Source organism: Galleria mellonella, unplaced genomic scaffold (assembly GCF_026898425.1).
Source record: "Galleria mellonella isolate WM207_F2 unplaced genomic scaffold, CSIRO_AGI_GalMel_v1 utg223, whole genome shotgun sequence".
NCBI lineage: Eukaryota > Metazoa > Arthropoda > Insecta > Lepidoptera > Pyralidae > Galleria > Galleria mellonella.
In genome coordinates, this window is record NW_026442042.1 from 798,355 (window position 1) to 823,002 (window position 24,648).

The 24,648-nt window shown below is 31.6% G+C and overlaps 2 protein-coding genes across 11 annotated transcripts in view; both read left to right on the forward strand.

The window, feature by feature from the left end:
• LOC113517526 (phosphatase and actin regulator 4) overlaps positions 1 to 24,648 on the forward strand; it is a 66,435-nt gene that overhangs the window by 2,983 nt on the left and 38,804 nt on the right. For 2 of the 10 annotated variants that reach the window (XM_052894706.1, XM_026902219.3), the window contains exons 2-4: positions 4,776 to 4,868; positions 20,345 to 20,512; positions 21,428 to 21,526. In XM_052894706.1, the coding sequence (XP_052750666.1) occupies positions 4,776 to 4,868; positions 20,345 to 20,512; positions 21,428 to 21,526 (360 nt within the window). Of the gene's footprint in view, positions 1 to 4,775; positions 4,869 to 7,544; positions 7,745 to 9,138; positions 9,342 to 13,556; positions 13,912 to 16,663; positions 16,721 to 20,344; positions 20,513 to 21,427; positions 21,527 to 24,648 lie in introns of those variants that run through there. The other 8 variants (XM_031912319.2, XM_052894704.1, XM_052894703.1 and 5 more) reach the window with 8 other exon arrangements.
• Positions 2,256 to 4,578, forward strand: LOC113517527 (uncharacterized). Its single transcript, XM_026902224.3, has one exon. The coding sequence runs from the start codon at positions 2,800 to 2,802 to the stop codon at positions 3,604 to 3,606; it is 807 nt and encodes a 268-aa protein (XP_026758025.2). The 5' UTR covers positions 2,256 to 2,799; the 3' UTR covers positions 3,607 to 4,578.

The following is a 24,648-nucleotide window of genomic DNA, read 5'->3' on the forward strand; positions in this document are numbered from 1 at the left end:
GCTTCCTGACCGCCAAATGTTCATGGAGGATTTTGTGCATTTGACTCTTACCAACCCCTAAGCTTGCCGGAATCTGCTGATAGGTCACTCTTTTGTCAGTCTCTATCATACGCCGCACAACACTGATGTTATCTTCAGTCATCGCCTTAGAAGGCCGTTCTTCACGCACATCATCGGTAAGATTAGTGCGATCACGTTTAAACTCATTAAACCAGTTGTAAACAGTGGCACGAGACGGGCATTTCATCGTGAAAGGTCAATCGTAGTCTATCATAACTTTTTGTTGACTTAGATGACATCCAAAAGCCATAAAAAATCATCGTATGAAAATTTTCTTCCGTTTGTTTCAGGATGTTACACAGACTATTTTTAATTTCCCGCCAAACCGTAAAACAGATGACAAACGAATAAAGTATATAAATACTTAGTATTATTCATAAAGAGTTCCATTTTCAAAATTTGAATATTTTTTTTATTTATTAAATTTTCAGTGTAGCCCTCCTACATATCTAAAATGTATTCTAAAACATATTCAAATTTATTTCATCTTCCTTCTTGTAAAACATGTGCTGCAAACCAAAAATTATAAACTCTCTTTCTCTCTTGTAATTTCCTTTGTTTTTGTCCTCATTTGTTTCTGTCCACATACTTTTTCCATTTTTCTAGGTGTACAATTATTATGTGAATATAAAACCATTAGTATATTTGAAATTATTTCTCAGATATGTTTTTGCCTGTAGCTGAAAACTGTTTTTTATTTTGGTGAGGGCATCAGATATTTTTTTTTTCAAGTACAAATAAAAGAAGAGGAAAAGGATCAATCTGGACTACACAAATTACGCATATACACCAATGGCTCCAAAACTGAGAATGGTTCAGGAACCGGAATCTTTTCCTTAGACCTTAATATAAACATGCACATACCGTTTGGTATACACAGCTCAATATTCCAATGCGAATGTGTAGCAACAACCGAGGCTGCTGCAGCTGTACATAAGCTAGGAATAAATGGTATTGGCATTAGATTCTTATCTGACAGCACAGCAGTACTAAAAGCTCTATGAAACAATAAGACAAACAACAAATTAATAATTGAATACCACCATTCACTGCATAAGATATCCTACAATAACCGAGTTATCCTGCAATGGATAAGAGGGCACAGTGGATCTTATGGTAACAATGCTGCAGATGAGCTAGCTAGAAGAGGTTCAGAAACGAGTGTGGTAGGCCCGTATTCACTTCTTCTTCTTCATCCATTCTCGCAATTTCAAATATGGATTCGTCAAAGATCCGTTGACATACAAAACCAAAGATGGATACAGCCTACTAATTGCAGACAATCAAAATTGGCCATGCCTATGTTGAATCAACAACTATCAAAATGTTTATTACATCTAGATAGGAAAAACCTCAAAATAGTGATAGGGACAATAACAGGCTATTGTCCATTAGACAAACATTTATACACAATAGGAGCCGTTTATGTCGAGGCTGTTTCGACGCCGAAAAAACGGCTGCTCACGTAATCCTGGAATGTGAACCTGTGGCCCATCAACATTTACAAATCTTTGGATTTGAGGTCGTTCCTTGAGGCCTGTTAAGATCCCATGAGGCTTTTGGGCGGAGCTGGGTTGGCTGTACTAGTCACGACTCATACGCACAACGGCCCAAATGACAGTCTAGGCGCGGAAAAGAGAGTCCAATTTACATTAGATTACATTACATCAGATAATTCTGGAGTTTGGCCCAGCCCAGACAACCTGCCCCTCTAAATATGAAACAAATTATATATGAAAGATTTTTCTTTTTCTGTAATTTATATTTAAATTTTGATAGGTCATACTAATAATGTTCATAACAGTAAAGACTATCCCAAGATAGTAAACATGTCTCACCCGTGAACGTTTGGTTTTACTATTTTTACAAATTAATGTCCCACCCCTGGACACAGGTCTCTCTTAAGAGAAGGATATCTTCTACGACTACTACTCGGGAATGATGATATTAGAGCCTACTATTGTCATGTTGATCAGGTGGCTTGATATAGGATTTTATTTCAAGTTTTCCTTATCTTGTACAGATGTATTCTACAAGCATAATTAATACATTGGTTGCAAAATTGGTGGGCAAACGCACTAGTGGTGGAAAAGTAATTAATGTGGATGAGGAAAGGCCAAAATAGAAATTAGGTGAAAAGAAAGAGGCCCTATGCAAAAAAAGCGACTATTGTAATTTAAATAACAACAAAGATTCACAGAATGTATATTGTGTTGGAATAGAATAAATGGTTATTTTATTTATTACAAAATTCGGTTTGCCGTGTAAAAAACTATCATCTTTGACAGTTATCCCAACCTTGAAGGGGAGGGGCTAGGGACTGATACATCAGTGCGGAAAACGGTAGAAAACGATTGAAACTGGTCCTCGCACCTTTTCTATTCACTCATAATTAATTTTATTACTGATGTACTAATTTAGATAAATTTTCAAAGTTTTCATATTATTGTTCCTTTTTATTGGATTTAGCCCGAAAACCTGAATCTTATTTGGTATCACTCTTATAAAATATGTCATTTTTTGTCAGTCACTTGTCCATATCTGTCAATCACGTACTGTCAATATCTGTCAGTTATGTCCTTTTATTTTCTGCAACTAATTCTGTCAGTGAAATCAATCTAATTATTTCGTATTCAATGTCATTTTCGTCATTTTGTTGGTCTGCAATTTAAATTTTTATTAATTAAATTTTGATTTTATAATTATATTATTAAAGACGTTATTTTTTTTTATATTACAATGGATTTTCCTGTAGAAGAAAGTACTACTCAGAAAATACCGATTTTATTAGAGAAAACTATAGAAAGAGTCATTGCTCGAACACAACCAAACGATCTATTACAAAAAGATGTTTTTTTCATACTAATTATCACATTAATGGTTGAAAACGGTTTTACGCCTATATCAGATGAGTTCAAATGTATGGATATAAAGTCATATCTAGATATTTTTTCTGGACAAGAGGCAAAATTTGTTTTGATGGGATTTCAAGATATTTCAGTAAAATTAATAATGTCACCTTTAGGTGCCATGGTTTTGTTAAATATAGTGATAAGTGAATTAAATTTGGATACATATTCCATTTGCTTGCCAGTGAGTCGCTATGTTGTGTCTTTACATGCTTCTACCATTCCACTGATGTTCCGAGATTTAAGACATCTGGCATTTACTTTCAAGAATAAAATGGTAGTTCCAGTAAAAAGTAGAATTTTAAGTCACAGTGGATATCCTAGTGCAAGTTTAATTGGATTACCTGAAGAAGTTTTCCATAGAATTTTACTTTATTTACCTGTAAGTGATGTAATAAATGTTAGTAAAACATGCAATAGATTGCAAATGTTAATTGCAAATGAAAGTTTATGGCATGATTTATTCAGAAGAGACTTCCAAGAACTCCAAACAGATAGGAGTGATTGGAGAAATCTCTATAGAGAAACATTTATTACAAGAAGCGATGATAATTTAAGACACATTAGGCAAAATTATATAAATAATTACACAAATTTTCCATTTAATATAGACAATTTTATATGGGATGTAATATGACAGTAATGATATTATTTAGAAACAACTTTTATTGATTTAGACAATCATAATAAGATTTCTATATTGATGGATTGTATATAAAAATTTACTTATAATGTAACTTTCAAAAGAAGCAGATTTTCAATTTGTCTGTTTTTTTTTTAACATATGTTAAGAGAAATCAGCAATTTTGAATCAATCTAGATAATTCTAACTACATTTGATAGTTTACTTCTCCATTAGTGCTTTATCAATTTTGTCATAATTGAACCTGCTACTTTGAAAATCAAATTCTACTTATAAACAATTACTTTCATATACTAAATTATTTTAAGTTAGGCAGGAAATAGTCATCGCTTATAGACTTTTTTTTATACAACTTAGAATGTCAAACAAGCTGACGGCCCACCTGATGGAAAGTGGTAACCGTCCCCTATAAACATGTGCAATGTCATGGTCATAACAGAGTATGCTGTTTCTCCCATTATACCTCTTATGTAATTTGGCTGTTTATTGCATAACTAATTTCAACTAAAATATTTTAAATTTATTATGGCTATAAAACATCTTGTTGTTCATGAGAATATTGAATTCAATATTGATTTTGTTGCAGTTGATATTAGTGTTTTGTTTTGGTTAACAAAATCTGTTTATATTTTACAATCACTATTGCTTCACTTCAATTTTATTTGACACAACTTTTGTACCTCTAACTTGTGTACTGTCCCTGTTGTTTTATCTAATAGAAGCTGTATTTCTTTGATAATTAAATTTTAAAGTAATCAGATAAATATAAAGCTGGTGATATCATTCAAGCATTAAAGACACTAATTGCTATGCAGTCAAACTGGCAAAAAAAATGTTACACCTTTGAATAATATGAACTTTAATGTATCCTTGTTACTTGTTAATCAATAAGATAATGAATTTGAATACCTAGTTTTTGTAATATTCTATGTTATTATTAAATTATAATAAAAGTAGTAATGAGTATTTAAGAGTTTCATTTTTAAATTTAAATAAGTAGTAAATGTTATTTACTGTTGTTGGCTTTTGTATCTATTATTTCAAGAAATTATATAACATTTGTATTAAAAATTATTATATTAAATATACTTGTATAACAGTAATTTTACTAAGATTTAGAGATATTTTGTCTGTAAATTTTTTAATATGGTATTTTCATATAGGTGACAGTGCAGAAAAATTGAACACGGTTGTTGGCAAAGGAGGTCGTCACTTATCTATTCCATTTGATTCTACAACTGCTAATGGTGACTTAAGTAAGTATAGTTTTACATTTTTAATCGATTTTATAAAGGAGGTTGTCTACTTTTTGTCCATATCTTTATCCATGACCGATATTATGACAGTAAAACTACTGAGTACTCTGATTAGATCATAAGATGAAAGAATCAGTATTGTATGTTTTATGCAAAAATTTATGTATAACAGTAAAATTACTGGGTATTCAGATTCAGAAAATTCTAGGACAGAAGAATCTGCAGTATTTAATTATTAATCGAATTTGAAAAGGAATACAAGAAATTTTCTAGGAAAGAACGTTAGTATTGGAGTTCAATACTAAAAAAAAGTAAAAATTCTTTATGATGCAACTTTGTCCATCCGTCTGTTATAAAATTGTAATACAGCAACTAACCACTTTCAATTGGTATTCATTTATTCATAAAATAAAAATCTATTTTTGTACTATTTAAGTTCAGAATATTCGGTGTGCGAATTCAACTGATATTTGGCCGGTTTATTTTGTGTGTATGTTATACTCGTGTGATAGCTAATTTTGAACCGAATTTTATAATTCTTATTGCACTTTTTTAATTGACGGCTTCTACTTTCCCTTAAGTGTGCCGTTTCGTATTTGCTATTACAAATAGTAAAAAAAAAATGATAAGGTTTACTTTAAAAAATAAAACAATAGTTTCACATTAATTTTATCGTAACTACAATCATTCTTTTTGTTCATTTTTCATAATTGTAAAATAAATGTAATATGACAATTGCTTGTTTGTTTATATATTATATATATATTGACTATATTATAATATTTGTCTGTTTCTTCATTTGAACATAAGTACACTTAAAATGAAATACATTTCAATTAAATGAGATTTGATTCCTAGTCATTTCATCTATAGATGCATTTGCTACATTCAACTTTAGGAATAAAATTTATGCATTAACTAGCAAAAGTAGCCTACAACCCTTCATCTCGTCTAGTTTATGAATCTACATCAAATTTTATTTTGATAGATTAAGCCGTTAAGGTGCTAAGAGGTAACAAACAAACATAACTCAAACCATCTTAATTTCTTATTTTATATTAAGCATATCAGTTTATCGTAAGTACTAAATCAATTAGAAAATAATGTCTTAAGACTAGCATTTACCCGCAACTTCGTGCGTATCTGTTTTGGAAATAAGTAATAGCTATGTTCGCTTCTAGATATGTTCAGTATAAAACATACACTAGTTTTTAAATTAAATCTCCAAGAACACAATTGAAATGGTGGCAAAAAGCACAATTTGGTTGAGAAAATCACATCCAATTTACCACATTTACCTACACCAAAATTTTGAAAAACATTGTTTTAGCTTCTATTGCTTTTATTAAGAGCCCTTACATGTATGTATATTTTAAATAATTTCTATATAGACATCGTTTAGTTATAATTTTATTATATTAGTGTACACATTTCCTTTTTTTTGTAGTATTAGTCTCGTATATCGAAAGAGTGACTGCTATTAATTGTTTTCATTAAGTTTTGCGAGCATGGCAAGTGCACCGATTCAGCTATAATGGATTAGCGTGATAATCTCTTCATATGCCCCTATCGATTTATCTATTACTTACTCTACAGCGGGTATTTCTAAGTACTTCTGCCATGTGTATCAGTGCTTAACATACTATGGTCCATCTATAATAAATCCTAAGGATAATAATAAAATCTTAATATATGACTACATTATATATGGCGGGACCACATATATAATATATGAATGGGCCATCCCTTCCTTTCCCGTGGGTATCGTAAAAGGCGACTAAGGGAACTTAAGGGTCGAGGAATGGGAAGCAGCGTACTCGTTAAAACATCACTAAAGCCTAACTGCAGTAGCCAACCTGCCTGTCAAGTGTGGCAATTACTAGCAAAACCTCCCTTATGAAGGAGGCCTATGTTCAGCAGTGGACAGTTAAAGGCTGATACGATACGACTATAAAATAGATAAGAAAAATATATTATAAAATCTTTATCGTACATAATTTACACACACACTAATAATAATAAAATGTACACAATAATAATAAAATAATTATTGTACAAACTAAACATTTATACCACTTTTGTAATGCAAATAAAATTCTTGTTAAATGCCTCCAAACTCAGCTAAAGTGGCTACAGTTATTTATAAGGTTGTTTAGTTGGTTTTCAGCTCAATCTTCGCTCTATTGGTTAGCATACAGAATGTTGTCCAATGGCTGTTTTTATAATTTGTTTGTTATGATTATTGGATTTGCAATAGATTCATAAAATTGATGAGACTTCTGAGATTTGAATCTGAACATTGGACATATAATTTTTTGGCCTATTACACTGAGAGTAAGGTGTAATATAGTAAAAGTATTATAAATATATGAATAACTGTTTTTTAATATTTTTTTTTATTCTAATAGGTATGTATTTTCATAATACTATTATATATATACATTAATTTTGATTGTTTACCTTTTATTAATTTTAATCGAAAATAATGTAGTATAAAACGGAACACATTCATTATCAAAAGAAAAGAGCGTGGTACGTCGGGCGCAACGCTAAATACAGGGCATCGGAGGGCATCGGGTTCGACTTAGGATGGGCGAGGGGTGTGTGCGTGAGATGCGCCGCGCAGCCTCCGTTCGTTTTCCCGACATTGTGGCGCCGCCATCGTCGAGTTGATGCGAGTTTTGTAAGGTGGACGCCACGCTAAAAGTGCTACGTAGATGTAGGCCCCGTGCCGACAGCTTATGTGCTAATGGCCTGGTGTAGGTGAGCGGCCGTGGAGGGCCCTCGGGCGCCGCGGGACAGACCGCCGTGGCGGTGCTACGGACCCATGCTTACCCACAGCCGATCTGACGGCGATTTTCCCATTTACGCTAGAGGTGAGAACATTCTCCTTGTGTGTTGTCATTGTGAATTAGTAACCACACGCATGATTTACCTGTATAGAGATACGTGTCTATATTTACTATTAGCGTCTTTAAAATCCACCTACCTATTGACGAATCAACAAAAATAGTACACTGATTATCATAGTTACTAAAATCCTGCCATAGAGTCTCGTAGCTATTTGTATTTAAGTATGTATATAATAACTCTATATAAAGATGAAGTAAGTGTGCGCCATCGTTATAATTTTGGTTATATATTTAGGTTAACTCGAAAATTTCAATATTATGTGATGTACAGTAGTAACATCTAAATAATAGATTTTTGATACTGGTACTTGCATTGGTGTTAGATGAAGTAGTTTATTAATCAATATCTTTAGAGTTAGTTTTATTGAAAGATAATAATATAATAACTATTATAAAATTATCATGTAAAATAATATACGGGTAGGTGATACTTTTGACTTCAGGCTTCGTTGCATGCATTTAACGCTACGCAGGTTTCAGGCATAAAACATGGTCCGTTTATTTTCTAGGGCAATAGGTATCTATTAATAAGTAGACGCTACACGGTTAATCTCACAACGGCCGCTTCATCCACATAAAATCATTATCTGGGCTCTGTGATCATTCAAGCAGGCTCTATGTAATGTTTTTTATGTCACTTGACATTCAATAAACCGGTCAAGTGTATGTACTTTTTCCACGTGTATTTTATTTTACTAGATAATATTATATTCCCAATGTTCAAAAATTGAAGTAGGTATATCTATAGTAAAATATAGTCGTGTTTTTGTTTTTTATAATCGAAAAGTTACCTTAGGAACTATAAATCTAACAGTTTTCTTGGAAGAGTATATTTTGATTGCTTTAAAAATATGAAATGTGACGGTTCAATTGGATAACGCTTAACGATAATCCGGGCACTTGAAGATTTGAATTCCATGCTAAACCATTGAATTTTCCAAATTTATGTCTGTATCATTTTAAAGTGATAATCTCTCGCTTAGTTCTTCGGAGGGCACGTAAAGCCGTTGTTCATGAAGCCACGTGATCTTTGTGTACAGTGAAGGCGGCCTAGAATCTTGACATCAGAAGGGCCCACACGAATAGGTAGTATAAGAGTAGTAATATAAGAAATAAATTATTCCTTATCTAGTCAAAGAAAGGGTATCAGTTTTTTCAACGCAGTCGTCAATTATCAGAAATATGGCTGAGTTACTAAATGTTTGCTCCTTACAGGATTACTTTCAATAGCCTTGTCTATGCGTTGATTGCTTAACAAATTCAAGGATTAGGCCCAGTACAAAAATAATTTGATAAGCTATAATGTTGATATCAGTCGCTTCGTATCTTATCTTTGAAGTTTATATGTAATGAAATGTCTTAGTTATAAATCGCGTTGATTTCAATGTGGACATAAAAATTGTTTAAATAATATGAAATTCACGAAATATTACATTAATGTCAAAGTTCTCGTGTTGTAATAAAATGGATGCTTTATGTCAGAAAAAAAATGTGAAACACAGGCCTATAGATGATGATACTAGGAGTGAAAGTGGTGTTTTAGATGCTGACAAAGAATTCTGTAAGTTATCTAGTTTTGTGCGTCATTTTTTGTAATATACTCTATCTAGTTAATGGGAATAAAATTCGCTCCCAAATAATTACTATTTTATTTACATACGAGATGTACTTATATAGAGAGATATGTGCAGCAATAGAAACTAAAAATAGGGTAAGACTCGGACTACTACTAGTATAACATCATAATCTCAGGATCAAACATCGCAACAACTGGAATTTTTATGGCATTGTCGCCATGTTCATCATTTTGTTTATTATATATATACACCACTGAAGCATGGTGACTTATGTTGAATTTTATATAATGTCTCATTACAATCCGTTTAGCAATTGTAGTTATAAATGTTTAAATCATGATATTGCTTATATTGCCTCTACTCACTTGACATTTGTAATTTATATATTTTCTACTTGCTCTGGATTTTGGATTATGTTGCCATGAATATGCTGTGTACTGTGTGCAGCACTGTCATGCTGTAAATTTAAAAACATCAACCGAGTTCGAGTTTCGATTTGGCTTCATTGTCCTGGACATTTTTTTCTATTCCACTCTGCTCCTGATACTTTAGATTTTTCGTTGATTGAAAATAAAATCGTATTGTCCTCTTTTGGTATAAAATCGTCTTTAATCAGCAGTTTTGCATTGCGGAACAAAATTCTGCTTGTCGCGAAGCAGTCTACTTATTGACACACGATAAAATATTTTAAATTTAATGTATCTGCGAAATGTCTCGTCGTTATTGCGTCTTATTAGTTTTAAAATACAAATAAATGGTAAGGTTACTAATTAATATTAGTAAAGTCACGGTTAAAATCGCTTTTTCTTGCGAAACAAAATCTACTTGTAGAATGTTTATAAATCTAGTACTAATAATAGGTGAGCGGTTTGTATAATTATAATGGGGTATCATCCAGTAGCAGTTGTTTGCATATACTTGAACTTTGTTTTTATCGGTACCCTTTAATGATTGACTATTTGAAACTGCGGCTTTGACTACACAAATCAGGGTAAAATAAGTTTTACCTACATGTTAATGTGGGATATAGTTAAATTTCAATCAAATCCATTCAGCCGTTGAAACTCGATTTAACAACAATTAGGTAATTGATTAGTTAATTTTGTATCTGCGTTGGTTGCCAGAAGTGTGGAATATTCTGAAGTGGTGGTAGGCTGTGATACTATATCGAGATTAATATTATATTAATTTGGGAGCCTTCTTAGTGCAGTAGTAAGTAAATTTAAGAAATAAAGTCCTAGCTTTGATCTGTGTTAGGTCAATTTAAGAAAGGGAACTTTTCCAAATTAAACTAGATTTAGGTTACATTTGGGAGCATAGGCACCCAGATAAAAGTAATTTTTTTACTTGTAACCTATGGTACCCCAATCTGATCTACCAGAAATCGGGTTTTTGGTAATATATATATATATATATATATATATATATCAATAAAGATAATTTCAGCCATTCATTGTCAGATGAAATTGTTTACTCTTTCACGATCCTTAATTGATCTCAGGAAATGAATGGTTTCAACCGTACCGTTCTTCGAATTTCAGGCCGATATTTGAAATATTTGAGACACTCTTGACTTTTTATTTTATAAATTAATATCATTATTTTTATTTAATACTCTCTAATAAATTATACTGTATCCACTGACTTATTACATTGAATTTGACAGATCAGTTTAGTGACGTACTTATGCGTAATTAAGTTAAAAGTGTAATCAATATCATTATAGGATAAGATTACATACGATAATCTAATATTCTTCTAGGTAATTTATCGTTTTTAATGCATTTACATACTTTATAAAAAAATCCATATTTATCTATTGATTGTAATTAATTTCAATGAGTAATTAACATGAATTCTTTTGAATGAATCTGAATCGCGTAAAGTAGCCTCCGAGGGTTAGTTCAGGTCCGTATTATAATCGTAATAATAACTTATTCGACTGTAAAAAATAAAAAGTAAAATCTCTACAGGTAGGTAGCCATTTTAATCTCTATTTTAATAATAACGCATGATATGAATAGCGTTGTATTTCGCAGTTAGTCCGATAGGATCCTTAAGTTATTTGTGGCAGTGACTATTGTGTGTTGATAACCGCGTTGCACCGAGCATCGGTCGTCGCCGGGTCGGGGTCTCGGGATAGTACTGCTTTTACTATGGTATGCACCTGCTCTTTGAGGGGTGCGGGAATAGGTACGTGGATACTCACGTGTGCCGGTGTGTCGATCGTTCGTTTTAAAAAATATTTACATTCCAAACGACTAAAATCTTTTTCACATGACATAGGCAGGGTAACTAGTGACGTATTGGTCGACGTCGTGATATGACATCGAAGTTCCATTACCGGTTTGGAAACAATAGAGATAGGTATGATGTAAATGTGTCACGTTTTAGTTAAATAGTTCACATTTTGATATTTGCGTAACACATTTTTTTTTTGGTCTAAAAATATTGTACTTGTTTATGTTGAGATGTTTTGAAATTTAAATAGTTTTGTGGGACATTCTCAAAAATGTTTCCCAAGTCTCTGTTTTATTTTATTCCATTTCGAACCTTAAATAATCCTATAAATATCTTACTGATATAATAAAATTGTAACTAGTCGTCGTCTGTATATAAGAGATATTTAAGATAAATAGATATGAGCGATATCAATAAAAGCAATAGGAGCCAAAACAATAGTTTTTACAAATTATTTTTGTCTATCTCTATGTGTTTGTTAAGCAAGAATCATCTGCATCAAATTAGATGCTGTTTTCACAGTTGTATTTGTAAACATAGATAGCTTATTTTATAGATACATACATATAGATACATAGATAGCTTAGATAGCTTTATTAGTTTTCCTATTTTTTTTTATACAACCTAGAATGGCAAACAAGCTGACGGCCCACCTGATGGAAAGTGGTAACCGTCGCCTATAGACATGAGCAGTACGTACCCAGTAAATTCACGCCATATCCCACCCTTCAAACCGAAACACAGCCATGCAAACACAACTGTTTCATGGTTGAAACACGAATGGGACAGAGGTACCCAAGCAATCGACTTTTGTACAAAATCTTCCTCTGGTATTAGGAAATTTACGCTTATGAAGTGGAGAGCAAAAAGTTAAATAGGTATAAAGTAACAATATTTATGTCTAACGTCTACATATATGTCGCAGCGATATTGTAGAATTCGTCGCAACAAATAAGGACTATCTGTATTAAAAAACGGCGATATTTTGTATTACGGCAAATCAATATTTAATCGGATTATTGCTGCGGTACATTCTATAATGTGGTGATCAATGTTTGTTAGCATTTGACCACAGATTTTAATAGAAGAGGATGTGGATCAAACTCTGGGAGAGATGATTAAAAGTAAGCTGTAAATCAATGCTAAATGGACTATATGTGATTATAAACTGAAAGTCTGGATTTAACTAATATTTTATAATATAGGTAATAAACCCAAAGTGCCACTCGAATTTTCGACAAAACAATGACCCGTAATATAAAACTAATTCGTATATAAATTGCTACTCATTTTGTATTTTGGAAAATTTTACTACTTGCTTTTACATAAATACATGATCGTAATGTAGTTTGCTATAATGTCTTAGGTATGTATATGATAATTTATATGTTAGACGATATACATCTAAATAGTGGTATTGATAGTGATCAATATACCTGTATATGTAAAATAGGTACTGTGCGGTAAATAATTAATTGCGTTAAAATAGTGGCGTTGTGTTAGGTATAGGTATTTTATATCTTTCATATTATTTTTTATTGACTTATGTACTATAAAATATGTTGCATTAAACTATTTGGTACTATAATAGTAGAGTAACCGACCCAGTACATTATTTATATTATCAAAATATACTATTACTTAGGTACTTGTACTTTTGCTCGTTAATTTTATAGTATACTAAAATAAACCTTATTAGCAATGGTTTTAAACTCATAAAATTATATTTTTCTTACCCTTGCCACTGTAATTACGGTTACCTTCGCTATATGCGTGACTACAAAACAAATCAAGCAAAACAATTACAATCCAGTTGGGCGCCGTTTGCTTGGTTGTTGTCTCGGGCGCGCTGACGAGACATGGGATACTCGCCAGTCGGCTCGCCACGGTTCGGCGAGGCGAGTCGAGTGCATTTCAACATGCAAGACGAGAGGGACAAAGGCAGGCGGGCCCCCACCCTGCCCCGCGCAGACGACAGCCCGCGCGCCAGTTCACCGCTGTGCGTCCATCGCGGCGCAGGCACTTCGATATGATTATTTCATAGTGTCTTTTCTCGTGCCGGTATCGCGTGTGCCTTTTGCTAGTGGAAATTGTCAGTGTTTTTGTGGTGATTATATACCAAAGATGATGTGCATGCGATATGGCTTTGCGTAGTTGACATGTCGTTGAGCGCGCCCGCCCAGGCGGTGCGCGGGACTAGGACCAATAGCCTCGACCAACTTGATTTTCAGGAGCGCAGGCAGCTCATCGCGAGCTCGTTATCTCTTACAGACTTCTTGCACGTTGGGGCTAAGGAGGTTGCAGCCGTTGCCGGTCAGTACCCCATAGCTATTTGTCTCGTCAGTCTCGTCACACGCCTAGCCACATTCCAAACAATAGGTTTGCGAAATCGGTCTTCATGTATGCATGCCGTTCGACATTTAGAACTTCATTATTAATTGATACCAAGTCTTGTTTCAATTTGTTGAAATTTCATTGCAAATATAAAAAAAGAATAGCAAATTAAATTTTACATCTATAAAAACAATAAATTTGATCAAAATTAAATAAAGTTCAAAATATTTTCCATTTTATTGCTGACTACACATATTTTCGAAAACTGTGAAAACAGATTAAATAAATAGACTTTTTTTTTTGAACCCCTAAATGCATGCTGATAAACCTATGCAATCTAATTTCAGTTAATGTAATGAGTAGAAATTGACTAGTTTTTGATAAAGGCAGCTAATTTACTATGGTTACCTAGGTCCTAAGTCGTGAAAAGTACGTGGGTTCCACTAATAACCAAAAAAGTAGATACGTGAAGATATTTTAATCGTAATAGCCCATTGGATTTGAATGATTTAGCTCCATATTAAAACATTCCAATCTAATGTTGTCTTTATCATATCATTTGAAATCGCCATAATGTTTTTCTCTTACATTTTCCTCTATTTGCAATGACTTCAGTATTCATTTCCATAATTATCATCTTTTACACAATTCCAGATTAATAAATTCAAAATTTATTACGTTTTAATGTATTTCTATGAAATACAATGAAATACTAGTTAAAATCCACACAGACGAAGTTGGAGGTTGAAGGAAAAAAAGGTTGGTTTTATAAACCAACTTCTAAATCTTCTAACGGTATTTATTAATTCTAACACGGATAACAGAATGACCTTATAGTTAAAGTTGAACTCAATATAACCTTCGTTGAGGCCACCGACATGTTTGAATTAAATATGAACCTTTACTTCTCTATAATTACATTATCCTTCTCTAGTACTTAATGAGAACATAATACTAGTTCTGAATGTAGGCAAACAATTTTCACTTGAAACTAGTCTGGTTGCCGCATATGCACAAGTTCTAAAATATTTCTTTTATAGGGTCATACATATATTTCTATTTAAATTACAGAATATAGTGGCATAGCAGCTTAGTACTCAGGAATGGCAACGCATGAAGGGTATCATGGGCGACATAGTATATACTCTATTATGTCCATGGTACTGTTCATGTTTATAGGCGACGGTTACCATTTTCCAGCAGCTAAGCCGTCAGCTTGTTTGCCATTCTAAGTTGCATAAAAAAGGATTATTATGCAGTACGAAAATACAACTCTTTGTTCTTCCAAAGTTATAAGAAAAGATAAATGTAATAATTTCTATTGGTTAATTTGTACTTAATTACATTTGCCATTAAACATATACTCGCATAGACGATATATTTTTAAGTCCATTATAAATTTGTAACAAATGAAGAACAAAAGTAGTGAATAAATAGTACATGATTTTCCCCACGTTTTCACATAATTATATCATTACTGAAAGCGAAACTTCTATTGACAAAGACAATAGTGTGTTCTTATCTCATGGTACTTCATATTAATATTGCACCATGGCTACATACATAAGAAGTCAACAATATTTTGACCACAACAATAGTAAACTTTCTGAATATCTTTTTATTTTATAAGTTGTGTAACATTAGTGTGTAAAAAAATAATCACAATAGGGTTATTTTTTTTAATATCAAATAATAACTTTATTTCCATAGTTACTGAGCAGTAGAACGAGACAAATAATACTTTCGTATGCGTGATATTATCTCCCGCATATTATTCATGGCCTGATGATGTCACTCGGTCTGTTTTTGCTGACACAGCCATTTATGAATGTAACTGTAAAAGATTGTCACTATACAACATTATAGCTTTTATTTACATTTTTCTCCTTTTTTTAATAACTAAGTGTAAACAAAATTTTGTGATGTTTTGTTAATTAAAGACGTAAAATTGTCCTTATCTATGCTTATCGTTTGTCCTGACTATTAATGCACAGTCACAACTTCTAAGTTAAGAAAGCTGAAATTTGAAACGTTGATTTATATTATACTGTAATAATTCGCTAAGTATTAATATTTTTAATACTTAGCGAATGCTTATGCTAAAATATTTTTGACAATTTCAACTTTAAGGAGAAACATTAAACAGCAAAATTTGATTTTGGCCTTTTTACATGGTTATAGTTATTTTAAAGGTTATTCGATAGAATTTTATATTCCGGGTGAATTCGCAGTTTATTTACAATTTATTGCCTTCAAATAAAAAAAAATGGAATAAGGTAAAAAATAAAATGGACGTAGGTAAAAGATATAGTACAGAAGATGGTCTTATAATAAAATAATTTCTTGCAGGTATAGTGGGACTTATTGAGGTTTAGAAGGCTGCTAGTGACAGCGCACCGAAATATTAAACCCACTTTCAAAAATATTAATTTATTATGTTCTATTCTTCTATGATTTGTTCATGAATTTGCATGTTAGAGAAGTCTACTATCATTTCACTATTAACAACTCAAAGTTGCGTATTAGATTTGTCTATTATGAACGAAACAACACAGGATTAACCGCAACGTTCTATGATAAATATGTCTTAGAAATTGTTCGTGGTGAATATGCTACGCTCTCTTAATCAACTGTCATCTGCTTTTTTTTTTTACAATGACCTTGAAAATATATGTTATTTTATAGAGCGTTATAAATGTCTTCTACTACTAATGAAATGTTCGGGTTTTAGAGTCAGTCCCGTCTCGCCCGTGCTACTATTGGCCCGCTTTAATTGAAGTCAACAATGGTAGGTATTATATGTCAAATGTGTTGTATGTACATGGCAGATCTTGTAATTTTGTTGTAAGTAGAAACTGTTATAATTGTTGATAATATTACTAGATGTTATAACTGTGTCTTCGTTTATAACTATTTTAGTTGCATCTATAGTTTAAGTATTAGTGTATTTTCTAACTAAATAGAGAGATAGTCTGTATTGTATAAGGTTCTTGTAGTCTTTTCTCTCCAGTGTAATGTTGATAAGTAGGTGCTTGTATGGTGTGCATGAGGAGCATAGCAATAATATTCGTTGCGCAATAATGTTTATGACAATGATTCATCAAGGATTAACATTCATTCATTGCATTCCTAGGTGGGCAGTATTTAGTAACTACAAGGCATATTAATGTTTTATAATCACTATTGTATATTATATATGTATACGATTGATATAATACATAACTAATTTATGGTAGTAGGAACTATTCATGGTGCTTACTCTTTAAATAGTAATAATTCCAAAGGGAAAGATCTGCATATTGTAACTTCTGAAAATATTTTTGCATTGGAAGTGTAGGTAGCTTATCTGAGTAGTGCGAAGATTTAATAAATTATTAAAATTAATATTCCAAATAACCATAGAATTTGATCATAATACTTGAACCTTCAGCGTACGGAGATCTAACACCATAGTCTTCAGTAATGTCAATGTATAAGGTGCTATGTACGTTAAAATAAATTTCATGATAATATCCATGGCACTCTTCATATATATAATTGACAGTTATCATTTTTTTTTATCGATGAGCCCTCAGATTGTGCCATTTCAAGTTATGTAATTCATACTACCAAATATGTATTGCTAGCAAACATCACTGTCTGCTACGACATAAGTAATAAATACAACCAGTTCTCTTAATTTACATATATGATGTTCATAGTGTATATATCAATTAAAAATGATAATATGATCCCATAGATCGTATGATCGATCGACCAATCAGATAAATTGTTTAAAGGTGAACTATTGTAATTACACTCATTGGTAGTTCCATGTGTATGTGAGGTGAATTATGAAAGAATTAACATCATTATCCTCCGAGTAATTGAACATCATCATGACAGACTCATCATTGCGTTACTTAAAAATGGAACATTGCCGCCAATTTACTCTTAGTTCAGTCAAAATTCAAGTAGGATGCTTTTTAATAAGCTTTTAAATAAATAATGAAAAATCAATCCAAACAACTGAAAACTATCATTATCAAACACAATTTGTATTGGCATATTGGTCTGAAATTATTTTTATTTTCTAATTTTTATGATTTCTCATTAAAAAACATGTTCTGCGATTTAATTTTTTATGCCGATTTAATTTATAAAAGATAGCTCAGTACTGTAGAAGGATAAAATTTTCATAAATACTATCTAAAGAAAAACAGAATATTTTTTAAGAATTTCCTATAATTTAATGTATTTTAATGATTATTTTAATATAGAGTCAAATTCTCTGAAAAATTACTCTACATACAAGAGAAAACATCGGCAAAGTAAAGAAAATGCTATTAGAATATTACCGGTAAAAATAACAAATAGCAGAAAAGTTGAGCATTATTTTTTGGATGGAAAGAATTGTATATTTTCGTATAATCATTTGCATATGAAAAACGTAGGCTCACGTTTAACGTGTCAGAATACTCATATCGTTTGATCAACTCCAACCAGTTAATTGCGCTGGATTTTTTGGGCTTGTTAAAGGACTATTTTGTTTGTTACTGTATTCGCTGTTGATGAAACATGGATTCGATATAATAAAGAGTAGATACAATGAAAATTGAATAGAGCAGGGAGAAAACCTACGAAAAAATAGAAAATGAAAAATCGATATTTAAAATCGGAAAGAACTTGATTGAATGTTATAAAGAAAAATTAGCAAATTAATACAGAAGTAAAAGGATAACCTTTAATATAACCTTTAATAAATGGCGGTCAGGGTCTTGAAGATGGTAAAGTTCTTAGCGTGTTGGTGGTGCACCATTGATCATTGTATCACCGTCTATGACTCACCTTTCATTTTATTATTTTTGTTAGTACCATTTTGATCTTTTGTTGTCTGTAATGGCTGCAACTCGTCTGCAATTAATAGCATACACGCCAACACTTACAATTATTTTGAATCTGTACAGCCTCTAATGCATTACACCTACTTACAAAATTACGAATAACGAATCCCAATTATGAATACTAACTTGCAAAATTGCCACGCTAATATGCAAGGTGTGTATTGTGAAATCTTTAACAGCATTGGTTTTGTTTTATTTGTCAGGTATGTATGTCTTATCTTGTCGACTTTGTATGTCTGAATCAGTCTTCTTGACTACATATTTTATCTTTAATGTTTGGACACCGTAAAATGAGTATAGATAACATAATAGCGGAGTGGATGCGCGTAATGAGGTTCGTCTTTGTGGAACTACTTCAACAAATATTATTTTATTTAAAGTATGTCGCCTTTTAAAAGATATTTAACCGTCTTAAATCAGTGCAGTCGGTAAATTTTGTATATGTGAAACATGCATGAAAATTTGTTATTTTGAAACACTCTTTATTTATATATAAACAAATATTTCTCTTCAAAAATTTCATGGGACCGCTGAGATACGTTCGTTGCATATTAATTACAGAAAATGTTCATACTTGTTTTATACGTGACATGTGTAACGTATTCACGTATGTATACTTTTTATTTGTATTTGTTTTTATTGACCACTGTAGATTACGGGTAGGTAAGTAAGCCTAACATCATGTACAATTCAGAATTAAAATAAAAAATCGAATTTTATTCGATTCCAACATCAAAACAACAACGATCATAGAAATTCTAGGATAAATTAAAATAGATCATAAGTACCTACTCATTGAAATGAGAAAGTCTTCTGTTTTGTACTTATGTATATACTATGTATGTAGTTTCCTGCTGGTATTGTGATAGGCACGGACAGTTCTTCACAATAGACTCTCGACGTAATGGGGCCATTGATTGTGTATGTATATATGACACATGTGTGAGTGCAATAGGGTACCGATTTCTGTCACCATTATCTGTATTGATGTAAAGCTGTCTTCCATCTCATTCTTTGTATATTGTCCGGGCATTTTCAATTCATATACACATGAGAATTTTACAGGCATATATTATAATAATATAAAGCAACAAATGTACTAGAATTTACTTCGATATGATATCAAGTATATATACATTTTTGATATAAATTTCACATTTTCAAATGACGATATAAGATTTTTCTATATCAGAGGAGACGTACATGCACGAGACAAAATAATAATGAAAGTACACGAAACTAGAGATATTTCTATTGTCTAATAAATATTTAAAACATGTGCGTAAAAATAAAGGTCATTAACACTCTGTGGTCTCTGCCTTATAACGGACATACTCGTAATAGAAACATACAATATCTTTGCGCCAGATTCCTTATTAAATTTCCAAAAATTCTAATAAGGATATCTGCTTCTGTTCTTTTTTATAATAATAAATGAAACGTACACGATATTTCTTGTAATATTTTAAAAACATTACACTAAAGTTATAGTAATTTGTTATACAACTCTTGTTTTTGCTTGGTTGCAGCAAAAAAACAGAATGGTTCAACAGTACGCACGAATAGCCTGGGCTCTGGCGCGCGGACACCACCCGCCGAACGGACCAAATCCAAATTCTCGGCGTTCGGTAGACTTTTTAAACCATGGAAGTGGAAACGGAAAAAGAAGTCGGAAAAGTTTGAAGCTGCTTCTAGAAGTAAGTATGCTATTTTTAATTAGAATATCACAATGTAACGTACGAGGGAAGTCCATGTAGGGCACACTGTTTTGGCAGGGTCGTGTTTTCCTGATTTGACGGCACGTTATCATGTTAATATAAAGTTAGTTACTGAATCGGTTTAATACAGATACTACCAATTGCTTATAAGAATTTATATCTAAAATATGTAACACCATATTAAATCTGTAAAAACTTTGTATCAAACACAGAATCTATGCCGAAACAAAATCGTATCAATAAATTAGAATATTTCAAATCTTGAATTAATTTGAACATTTCTTCAAGGGGTGTTATCTTTTTTGCGTACCTCATGATTATGATGTGATTTGTATTTAAAAAAGAAAAACCTACTATTTTTATATTCGTACGTTATATTAGTTCTCTCTTTTATGCAACTTTATACTGATGGTCGACTTGATTCAAAGATATAGCCATTGTCTATTGCACGAATAGTACCATGAACATCATAAAACAAGCTCTGACACGCCCATGATACGAGTACACCATATGCATTGCAATTCCTAAGAACTAAATTGTTATGCCTCCAAATCCTGTAATTTGACCTGGAGCATTGAAATAGTAAATTTACACGAATCATATTATGATTTCGAATCCATTCGAGTTACATAGACATGTCGCGTGGAGGGCGTAATATTATTGCACTATTAATATTTCATTGGTCAGATGGGTCATATGAAATGAGTCGTAATACGATTCGCCTGCAGTTGCCTTTTAATCCCAATGGAGAGATAAAGATCGGTTTTTAGAATATAAATAGAACTAATTAAATGAGACATAACTGGTTCCTGTTTCTTCTATTTTTTTACAGTATTAAAAACATTTCATGTGACAGTGCCTGTCTAAATCCAATATTTGTTTTTTCATTTGCAGCGCTAGAAAGAAAAATATCCGTCCGGGCAAATAGAGATGAGTTGGTGCAGAAAGGGATCCTGCTGCCCGAGAGTCCAGTTACGCCTGTCCCCGAAGCCAGTAAGATTCCTTGGTCACATAGACCCGCAGTTCTAGCTTTATCGTATCAATTCCCAGTCGTAACCACAGCACATCGTTGTAAATTACATAAATATCTTGATTTACTGTCTGTTTTATCATGCGTCTAGCACTTGTCAATCTGTTTATAAATTATAAATAATAATTAATGCAATTACTTGTTATTACTCGTAATTTATACGTTATATAATATACCTAAGCTTTGGATTCCACAATAGTGATTCATTTATTTTGTAAAGTAATTGTATGTTTATTTTCTAGATATTTGTGTTTACTTTTTAATTTTTTCCGTTTAAACTAAATCATAAACTTAGAATATCCTTCATCTTTTTTAAAAGAGCAATAGTAAAATTCCCTGCCCATTGGCATAATTCGAAAGACATAATTTTCAGCTGAAACGACTTTTTGAATTATGCAGTAGATTTAAAATGAAATTCGATTTCAAAATTTAAATGAAGGTTTTTTTTTAATTGCTTTTGATTTAGGTATTTATTATTGTTTAAAAATATTTTTATGTATCACGGAATCTCGATAGGATAATGTTACGTAGAAGTTCATAGTTCTATGAAATTTATTGTAACCGTACTGTACTGTACCTGTATCCGCGGTTTTGTTTGCATAATTTGACGAAATAAGTTAAAAAATATAATGTGCTTATTTAATACTCACACCATATATCAATACATAATATATGTTACTTAATATAAGTATCCAATTATCAAAGACCTTTATCTTTTACGTGATTTCATATAATAAAGGGTTTTCATAATTTGCTCGACTCATACTGTTAAAATACAGTTCTTAAGTTGAGCTAATAAATAATATCAACAAAATTTTATAAAGTAGTAGATTATAAAATTTTGTTGAAATCCACTCAGCCATTTGCTCGTAACGACTGACCACCTCCTCGAACCACTGGCTTACTGCGTAGAAAGCGATTACCCAACGTCGGCCCTTACGATTTTATCATAATCCAAATGATCAACAAAGAACAATAACAAAACAACAAATTACCAAGTCAACCAACCAAAAAAAAGCAATAATAAGAATTCAAAATAACATCGAATTTAATTCATTCGACAATGATGATCATTGCCAGGATAAATAGAACGATACTATTGCATAATCAATGCTACCGCACAAACTTTGTAAGTGTAAACGAATGAAACCATAATGATCTATAATAATCACGTATTAGAAAATAAAAATGTTAAATATAACATACCTATTTAATTATTCTATTAACGCCATGTAGTTTTAATAAAGAGCCGCACAATCTTACAGTCACACATTGGGTTACTTGAACATCTGGGGTACGACCCAGAAGAGTCCCGAGTCGATTTAGAAAAGTTCGTTCTTTAAATTGACCCAGCCGAGTTCGAACACGAGACCTTATTTATGCAAAGAACCTGTAATGCATTCAATTCAAAGAAGTAGTTTATAAGAGCGATCGAAAGATTTCAGCGTCCAATAATACCGTCTGGATGTTTGATACATTTATAAGTATTACACATTCCGGTACTTTTCTGCTTCTATGTAACTGGTGGTGGCGATGTCTTGTTAAAATATGATCAATGTATTTTTAACCAATGAACTACGAGATGTTTCGTAAAGACATAACATTGAAAATATTTAAATATAGAACGCAATATCGTGTGTTCTACAAGTAAATTTTTAAGAAAAAAAATATGGTAGTTGAAATCGTAAAATAGTATAGAACAAATATAAAAGTAAACTCTTTAAACTGTAGAAAGAAACTCTATTCAGAATTGACAACGTTATTGTGTAATGTAGCTACAAAAAAAATAGACAAATTGAGATTTTTTTTGGAAGTTAGTATTTAATAACAAACTAAATTTATTTATAACGTACTTAATGTAATAGGTACATGCAAAAGCATTTAATCATCACTAATATTTAGACTTTTTTCGCGATATTCGCAAATTTAGGGTCTGAAGAAATAAATCGACTACAATTATACGTCTGTAACAAGAAATTCGACGCATATAGTATAGAATAGCCGGTATTATGACCGGATTACGACATTTCTCAAGAGTGAAGGTGGTCATTTGAACAATGTTATATTTCATATGTGGTTGTAATGTTACATATATATATATATATATATATATATATATATATATATATATATATATATATATATATATATATATATATATATATATATATATATATATATATATATATATATATATATATATATATATATATAGCTATAGGTATATTAGTAAGGTTTGCCATAAGAATGCACAAGAGTATAACAAGAATCTCTGTCATCCATTAAAATGATAATGGCCTAATAATAATTAATGCCTAAAATAGAGCGAACAATACTAAATTGATTTTCCGTTTCACATGCTTAAAAGAAGGTTGAAGATAGTATGTATATTTTGCGCATGATTCAATTATTTAATTTGTATATTTAATTAAATTTTATTATATTGTATCTTATTAATATTATAAATGCGAATGTTTGTAAGGATAGATGGATGTTTGTCACTCTTTTACACAAAAACTATTAAACGGATTTAAATACAATTTGGCACACGGGTAAATTATATCGTAACTTAATACGTAGGATACTTTATGTATTAGTTCACGTAACCAAAGCCGTAGGGTGGGATACAACCGGTAATGAATACAATAATCTATATTGTATTTTAAAATGTTTTAGGTTGTTCCTTAAAACTATTATAAAATATAATTATTAATGTCTCCCTGGACAAGAGTCTTAACCCTTAAGAGGAGGAGTCCCTCCCTTTATTTACGCTTTTTGGCCAGGTGGTTTGGTATATTTAGTTTAGATACGAATAAATATTACAATTTATATTTTATACTACTTAATCCAATGAGCGTTGTTTTGCATTTTTTCTTATCGGGATGTGACTGTCTCCTAACTTGGAGTAAAGAATATACTTTTACAAAATGTCATTAACAGTTATAATCGTAACACCGTACTTTTGTATATAAAAATTATGTAAAATTGTAAGTTCATAAACGTGGACAAAGTTTAAATATCCTGTTATCACGTTGGTACCGGAACGAATTTAATACCAATACTTTAGTCATTGCAAGACTACGTC

Coding starts and splice junctions, on each gene's coding strand:
- LOC113517527 (XM_026902224.3), top strand. CDS start 2,800: ATGGATTTTCCTGTAGAAGAAAGTACTACTCAGAAAATACCGATTTTA.